The 8,584-nt window shown below is 40.3% G+C and overlaps 2 protein-coding genes across 2 annotated transcripts; both read left to right on the plus strand.

Annotated features, from left to right (window-relative positions):
- The first annotated feature begins 645 nt into the window (after positions 1 to 645).
- LOC106094724 (uncharacterized) lies at positions 646 to 1,019 on the plus strand. The gene is made up of 2 exons (XM_013261960.2): positions 646 to 720; positions 789 to 1,019. The coding sequence occupies exons 1-2, from the start codon at positions 664 to 666 to the stop codon at positions 993 to 995; spliced, it is 264 nt and encodes an 87-aa protein (XP_013117414.2). The 5' UTR covers positions 646 to 663; the 3' UTR covers positions 996 to 1,019.
- Positions 1,020 to 4,683: 3,664 nt separating this feature from the next.
- On the plus strand, positions 4,684 to 5,253 carry LOC131998394 (uncharacterized). Its single transcript, XM_059370681.1, has 2 exons — positions 4,684 to 4,787; positions 4,850 to 5,253. Exons 1-2 carry the CDS (start codon positions 4,737 to 4,739, stop codon positions 5,063 to 5,065), a joined length of 267 nt encoding a protein of 88 aa, XP_059226664.1. The 5' UTR covers positions 4,684 to 4,736; the 3' UTR covers positions 5,066 to 5,253.
- Positions 5,254 to 8,584: the final 3,331 nt, after the last annotated feature.

The raw sequence follows: 8,584 nt of genomic DNA on the forward strand, positions 1-8,584 counted from the left end.
AAATCGGTTCAGATTTACATATAGCTGTCATATATGTATATCGCCCGATTATCACTTCTAGAACCACTGCAAGAGTATTTTTTTAACCAATCTTGCCAAAGTTTTGCACAACACTTTTCTCGACGAGTACCACATTATCAAATTCGAGGTAATTTGCTCCCACTTTGTACCTATAGGGTAGGTGTAGGGTATTATAAAGTCGACAACGCCCGACGTTCGCCTTTCCTTACTGGTTTTTTTGTGTTCATCTTAAAGTTGAAGACATCCTCAAGGGTTCTGCAAAATATCTGACAATCACCAGTAGCTAGCAGTAATCCCAGAATGTGAAGTTTCTCAGAAAGTCGTCTGACTATAAATCCCTGGCATATATCTGTGGTGTTGTCTGATTCAATCTTCCAAAGAGCCTTTTTCAGAATTTCCGCCTGCCTCTTGGCTATTGACTCAGTAAATATTCACTCATTCATTTCAAATGGATATTTTTTTAAGTGAAAAATGTCTTTCGGATAAAGTTGGTCATGCAATTTTCAAAATTATACCTTCTGCAATCAATGATCAAAAAGCGATTTTTGACTTAAACAAAAGAATTCAAAATGCCATCATGTCACTATAAATGATGCAAAGTCTCTGCAAAGGTATGACAGTTGAAGTTTGCATTTTAAAAGGATGAACATGAAAATTTTCAATTTTGCTGTAGCCATTATGGTGGTTTTTGCAATGATGGTAAGTTGAACCTGGTCTTTTAAAGAAATATAAATTTTTTATAAATTTTCTAAAATTTCAAAATTTAGTCTTACGAGATGGTTGCCGCCCAGGGTCTAGGTGCTAATGGTCAAGCAAATGCCCAATTTGGTGTGGGTATGAGTGCTGGTGCTAACGGCGGTGGTGGTGGAAGCGCTACTGCAGGTGTTCCCGCTGGTATGGGCCAAGGGCAAGGTCAAGGCAACTTGGGTGCCAATGCTAACATGCAATTGGGAGGCAAATTGGGTGGCGGTTAGTATGTGAGTGGCTAACATAATTTCATCTCCCTTACCACACCTTATAAATAACACTTTGGCTTAGATTTTACTAATCACTGACCTCTTCCAATAAAAAGCTTAATAAAGAAACAAATATTGTCAATATTTTGCTATTACCTACACCACCTGTTTATATAAAAGCGCCAACCCCATCTCTGTAAAAAAGGGGTTATATTCATGTCGCCATTTCGTTTGCAACACAGCCTTTTCCGATCCTTAACTTAACTTAACTCACTGTCCAAAATTTTGGCGAAATCGGACAATAAATGGGCCTATTATGGGCGTAAGACCCTAAGTCGAGAGATCGGTCTATATGGTAGCTATATCCAAATCTGGACCGATCTAGGCCAAATTGAAGAAACATGACTCACTGTCCCAAATTTCGTCGAAATCGGACAATAAATGTGGCTTTTATGGGTCCAAATCCTCAAATCGAGAGATCGGTCTATATGGCAGCTATATCCAAATCTGAACCAATCTGGACCAAATTGAAGAAGAATGTCGAAGGTCCTAACACAACTCACTGTCCCACATTTCGGTGACATCGGATAATAAATGTGGCTTTTATGGGCCTAAGACCCTAAATCGGCAAATCGGTCTATATGGCAGCTATATGCAAATTTGGACCGATCTGGGCCAAATTGCAGAAGGATGTCGAAGGCCGTAACACAACTCACTATCCCAAATTTCAACAAAATCGAATAATAAATGTGGAGCTTATGGGCCTAAAACCCAACTCAGCGGATCGGTCTATATGGCAGCTATATGCAAATTTGGACCGATCTGGGCCAAATTGAAGAAGGAAGTCAAAGGGCCTAACACAACTCACTATCCCAAATTTCAGCAAAATCGAATAATGAATGTGGCTTTTATGGACCTAAGACCCTAAATCGGCGAATCGGTCTATATGGCAACTATATGCAAATTTGGACCGATCTGGGCCAAATTGAAGAAGGAAGTCAAAGGGCCTAACACAACTCACTGTTTCAAATTTCAGCAAAATCGGACAATAAATGTGGCTTTTATGGGTCTAAGACCCTAAATCGGCGAATCGGTCTATATGACAGCTATATCCAAATCTGGACCGATCTAGGGCAAATTGAAGAAACATGTTGAAGGGCATCAAGATATAGTCCGATATAGCCCATCTTCGAACTTAACCTCCTTCTGTACAAAACAAGTAAAAAGGCATTAAATTCGGCCGGGCCGAACTTTGGATACCCACCACCTCGGCTATATGTGTAAACTCCCTTCCGATGAAAATTGGATAACTTATGAACCCAAATTCGGCACGAACATTGAGTGGTCTAATAAATATAAGTCACTGTTGCATTTTGTATTTCAAATTTCAACAAAATCGGGTAATAAATAAAGCTTTTATGAGCTTCAGACCCTTAACCGGCATATCGGTCTATATGACAGCTATATCTAAACCAAGTCCTATTTTTACCATATTTGGGTCGGATGGGGGGGGGGGGGGGGGGTGGTGTCCCAAAACTACTCACTGTTTCAAATTTCAGCAAAATCGGGTAATGAATAAAGCTTTTATAGGCTTCATACCCTATATCGGGAGATCGGTCTATATGGCAGCTATATCTAAATATAGGCCAATCTAATCCATATTTAGGACCCTCCCCCTTACCCCAAAAGTACTACCCACAAATAAAAATGAACCGATCGGGACAATATGGAATTCAAATGAAAGGTATTCACTAGAAGAGTACAAATTTTATAAAAAAAAAGTTGGGTCCAAGTACCTGGGGGGCCGCCCCAGCCCCAAATTCCCTTAAAATAGGTTTATTTGACGATCATGACAATATGGGACTCAAATGAAAGGTATTCGGGAGTAGATTACGAATATGGTGAGGATGTAGGAATAGACTTTATAATTTATTGATATCGGAAGGGGGAACGGACCCTCCCCCTTATGGCAAAAACACAACCCAAAATCAAAAGTGGTCAATATGGGTATCAAATGAAAAGTATGCGGGAGTAGATAACGAATCTTGCATACAAATTCGTATCGAAGTATAAGGGGTCACCCCACCCCCACAAAAACGCCCAAAATGTGCATATTAGCCAATCACGGATATATGGGTCTCGGTTTGTTTGTTCCGTATAGATGGGAAAAACGGCAGAACCGATTTTCCCGAAATTTTCGCATATGGTGTATGGAAAGTAACATAGGCTATATAATTTTTCGGTATCGGAAGGGGGAACGGACCCTCCCCCTTATGGCAAAAACACAACCCAAAATCAAAAGTGGACAATATGGGTATCAAATGAAAACTATGCGGGAGTAGATAACGAATCTTGCATACAAAATTCATATCGAAGTATAAGGGGTCACCCCACCCCCACAAAAACGCCCAAAATAGGCACATTAGCCAATCACGGATATATGGGTCTCGGTTTGTTTGTTCCGTATAGATGGGAAAAACGGCAGAACCGATTTTCCCGAAATTTTCGCATATGGTGTATGGAAAGAAACATAGGCTTTATAATTTTTCGGTATCGGAAGGGGGAACGGACCCTCCCCTTATGCCAAAAACACCACCCAAAATCAAAAGTGAACAATATGGGTATCAAATGAAAAGTATGCGGGAGTAGATAACGAATCTTGCATACAAATTTATATCGAAGTATAGGGGGTCACCCCACCCCCACAAAAACGCCCAAAATGGGCACATTAGCCAATCACGGATAAATGGGACTCGGTTTGTTTGTTCCGTATAGACGGGAAGAAACATGGAAAGAAACATAGGCTTTATAATTTTTCGGTATCGGAAGGGGGAACGGACCCTCCCCTTATGCCAAAAACACCACCCAAAATCAAAAGTGGACAATATGGGTATCAAATGAAAAGTATGCGGGAGTAGATAACGAATCTTGCATACAAATTCATATCGATGTATAGGGGGTCACCCCAGCCCCACAAAAACGCCCAAGACGGGCACATTAGCCTATCACGGATATATGGGACTCGGTTTGTTTTTTCCGTATAGATTGAAAAGCGGTAGAACCGATTTTCCCGAAATTTTCGCATATGGTGTATGGAAAGTAACATAGGCTATATAATTTTTCGGTATCGGAAGGGGGAACGGACCCTCCCCCTTATGCCAAAAACACAACTCAAAATCAAAAGTGGACCGATCGGAACAATATAGGTATGCAATGAAAGGTATTGGAGAGTAGAATACGAATATGGTATTCAAATTTGAGTCTTAGAACCCATCGGGCCGCCCCAAACCCAAAATCTCCCCCAAACAGACATATTGGACGTTCATTTCAATATGGGGCTCAAATGAAAGCTATTCGGGAGTAGATTTCGAATCTGGCATACAATATCAGATCGAAGTATAGGGGGTTCTAGGCTAGTGTAGAATAAAATTAAACCGCTTTGTCAATTTCCCTGTTAAAAGTTTCTCTGCCTCTTGGGCTACGACTACGCCCACTGTCCATTATTTCAAATGGCTAATTTTTTCAAAGTGTAAAATGACATTCGTCATTTGTGGATGCATGCAATTTATAAAATTATCCCTTCTGAAATCAGTTTTCGAGAAACTATTTGGATTAAAACAAAAACAAAAAAAAAACTCATATGCAACTAAGCCATGTGATATGCATTCCGGCTGGATCCGTATGTCGCCAAGCCACTATAAATAATTCGAAGTTTCAGCTAAGTTATGACAGTTGTCGTTTGCATTTTAAAAGTTTCAAATGAAAATTTTCAATTTTGCTGTAGTCCTCGCTGTGGTGATGGCAGTGATGGTAAGTGAAATCTCTTTGTACAGAATTTTGAGAAATTTTTCGGTTAAAAAAATTTAACTTAGCTTTGCCAAATGGTTGTGGCTCAAGGACCAGGTGGTGGCGGCCAAGCCGGTGGTCAAATGGGTGCTGGTATGAGTGCTGGTGCTGGCGCTGGTGGTGGTGCTGGAGGTGGCGGCGGTGGTGATGCTAAGGGTCAAGGTGAAGGTCAAATGGGTGCTGGCATGCAAATGGGTGCAGGCATGGGTGGCGGAGCTGGCGGTGGACCTGGTGGCCGTTAATTTTCCCGATTTGTTTAATTCAGCACTTAACCATTGCTAATGGGCAAACGAAAACATAGGCATATCTCCTCTTCCAGAACCCCTTCAAATGTTGACACTTGGACTTAGATTTAACTAAACACTGGCCTCCACTTAAATTTTGCCAAATAAATGTGAAAATATGTGAAAAAAATTTTATCTAATACCAATATTTTGCTCCATATTATTATTGCCCTTTGTATAAGGCCACCAACTCATTGCACTCCCATAGTGGTTATTGTCGATTTTTTCAAATTGCATATCCCTCAATTTATGACATTTCGCCGCAGTTTTGATTGTAAATTACTTTGGTGGCGCCAGCACAAGTCGTTTTTTTTTTTTCTTTTCATTCACATTTATTTTTATTGATTACTGTCATATGGCTGGCAGGAGGGAAGGGAGGGGGGGGTAGGCTAAAACAACTTAGTATGCCCCATGCTTGTTGGCCTTTTTTGCTGTTTGCTGCAGCCTTTGCTTACTTGGAAACTTATCATATGAAGGAAAATTATTTGTTTTTGGCTTTCATTGGAATTTTGGCGTTTTTGATTTCTGGGGCGCTTTGAAGCAATGCAAAGGGTTCGAGACTTTGTGTGTCATAAAAATTTGTGTCCACAATAATTGTGAATGGTTTGTGGAAGATTTGTGTTCTTTGAAGGCGGCAAAAGTCTTGTGGCTGCTTCGAGGAGCGCCCACTTGACATTTTGTGTTTGTTTGGATTGATTACAAAATTTTATCGGGGGGGGGTATTTATTTTATTTTTTTTGCCAAGATTAAATAATCGAATTTTTCCATTTCGCTTGTGTAGGGGGAATGTCATAATACCGGAAATGCCTTGGCTGTGTATTTCTGTGAAAAATTCGTGTATATGCAAGGAAGATAAGACATTTATTTCAGGTTTTCTATTTTTCTAGCAAAAAAGCTAGAAAAAAACAAAGGAAAGGCGTGCTAAATGCGCCCTCTAGAGGCTCAAGAAGTCAAGTCCCCAGATCGGTTTATATGGCAGCTATATCAGGTAATGAACCGATTTGAACCATACACGGCACAGTTGTTGGATACCTTAACAAAAGTCGTCGTGCAGAATTTCATTCCAATCGGATAAGAATTGCGCCCTCTAGAGGCACAAGAAGTCAAGACCCCAGATCGGTTTATATGGCAGCTATATCAGGTTATCAAGCGATTTGAACCATACTTAACACATTTGTTGGATATCTTAACGAAAGACGCCGAAAAAAATTTCATTCGAATCGGATAAGAATTGCGACCTCTAGAGGCTCAAGAAGTCAAGACCCAAAATCGGTTTATATGGCAGCTATATCAGGTTATCACGCGATTTGAACCATACTTAACACAAATGTTGGATATCATTACAAAACACGTCGAAAAAATTTTCATTCCAATCGGATAAGAATTGCGCCCTCTAGTAGCTCAAAAAATCAAGACCCAAGATCGGTTTATATGACAGCTATATCAAGTTATGGACCGATCTGAACCATACTTGGCACAGCTGTTGGATATCATAACAAAACACGTCGAAACAAATTTCATTCCAATCGGATAAGAATTGCGCCCTCTAGAGGCCCAAGAAGTCAAGACCCAAGATCGGTTTATATGGCAGCTATATCAGGTTATGAACCGATTTGAACCATTCTTAACACAGTTGTTGGATATCATACCAAAACAAGTCGTGCAAAATTTCATTCCAATCAGCTATGAATTGCACCCTCTAGAGGCTCAAGAAGTCAAGACCCAAGATCGGTTTATATGGCAGCTATATCAGGTTATAAAGCGATCTGAACCATACTTAACACAGTTGTTGGATATCATAGCAAAACACGTCGAACAAAATTTCATTCCAATCGGATAAGAATTGCGCCCTCTAGAGGCTCAAGAAGTCAAGACCCCAGATCGGTTTATATGGCAGCTATATCAGGTTATGGACCGATTTGAACCATACTTAACACAGTTGTTGGATATCATAACAAAACACGTCGAAAAAAATTTCATTCCAATCGGATAAGAATTGCGCCCTCTGGAGGCTCAAGAAGTCAAGACCCAAGATCGGTTTATATGGCAGCTATATCAAAACATGGACCGACTTGAACCATACTTAGCACAGCTGTTAGATATCATAACAAAACAAGTCGTGCAGAATTTCATATCAATCGGATAAGAATTGCGCCCTCTAGAGGCCCAAAAAGTCAAGACCCAAGATAGGTTTATATAGCAGCTATATCAAGTTACTTGGCACAGCTGTTGGACATCATAACAAAATGCTTCGTGCAAAATGTCATTGCAATCGTATAAGAAATGCGCCCTCTAGTGGCTCAAGAAGTCAAGACCCAAGATCGGTTTATATAGCAGCTATATCAGGTTATGAACCGATTTGAACCATACACGGCACAGCTGTTGGATATCATACCAAAACAAGTCGTGCAAAATTTCATTTCAATCGGCTAAGAATTGCGCCCTCTATAGGCTCCAGAAGTCAAGACCCAAGATCGGTTTATATGGCAGCTATATCAGGTAATGGACCGATTTGAACCATTCTCGGCACAGCTGTTGGACATCATAACAAAACACGTCGTGCAAAATTTCATTCCAATCGTATAAGAATTTCGCCCTCTAGAGGCTCAAGAAGTCAAGACCCAAGATCGGTTTATATGACAGCTATATCAGGTTATAGACCGATTCGAACCATACTTGGCACAGTTGTTGGACATAATAACAAAACACATCGTGCAAAATTTCAATCCAATCGGCTAAGAATTGCGCCCTCTAGAGCCTCAAGAAGTAAAGACCCAAGATCAGTTATATGGCAGCTATATCAGGTTGTAGACCGATTTAAACCATACTTGGCACAGCTGTTGGACATCATAAAAAAATGCTTCGTGCAAAATTTCAATCAATTCCAATCGGATAAGAAATGCTCCCTCTAGTGGCTCAAGAAGTCAAGACCCAAGATCGGTTTATATGGCAGCTATATCAAAACGTGGACCGACTTGAACCATACTTAGCACAGCTGTTAGATATCATAACAAAACAAGTCGTGCAGAATTTCATTTCAATCGGCTAAGAATTGCGCCCTCTAGAAGCTCAAGAAGTCAAGACCCAAGATCGGTTTATATGGCAGCTATATCAGGTTATGAAGCGATCTGAACCATACTTGGCACAGTTGTTGGATATCATAACAAAACACGTCGAAAAAATTTTCATTCCAATCGGATAAGAATTGCGCCCTCTAGAGGCTCAAGAAGTCAAGACCCAAGATCGGTTTATATGGCAGCTATATCAGGTTATGAATCGATTTGAACCATACTTAACACAGTTGTTGGATATCATAGCAAAACACGTCGAACAAAATTTCATTCCAATCGGATAAGAATTGCGCCCTCTAGAGGCTAAAGAAGTGAAGACCCAAGATCGGTTTATATGGCAGCTATATAAGTTTATAGACCAGAAAATAAGTCCCAACACCTGGTCACACATTTTGATATCAGATTC

This window comes from Stomoxys calcitrans, unplaced genomic scaffold (genome assembly GCF_963082655.1).
Source record: "Stomoxys calcitrans unplaced genomic scaffold, idStoCalc2.1 SCAFFOLD_84, whole genome shotgun sequence".
Classification (NCBI taxonomy): domain Eukaryota; kingdom Metazoa; phylum Arthropoda; class Insecta; order Diptera; family Muscidae; genus Stomoxys; species Stomoxys calcitrans.

Excerpts from the sequence above, each read along its gene's own strand:
- LOC131998394 (XM_059370681.1), top strand. The coding sequence starts at position 4,737 with ATGAAAATTTTCAATTTTGCTGTAGTCCTCGCTGTGGTGATGGCAGTG. Across the intron at positions 4,788-4,849 it reads CTGTGGTGATGGCAGTGATG|CTTTGCCAAATGGTTGTGGC; the intron begins GTAAGTGAAATC and ends AATTTAACTTAG.
- LOC106094724 (XM_013261960.2), top strand. The coding sequence starts at position 664 with ATGAACATGAAAATTTTCAATTTTGCTGTAGCCATTATGGTGGTTTTT. Across the intron at positions 721-788 it reads TGGTGGTTTTTGCAATGATG|TCTTACGAGATGGTTGCCGC; the intron begins GTAAGTTGAACC and ends TTCAAAATTTAG.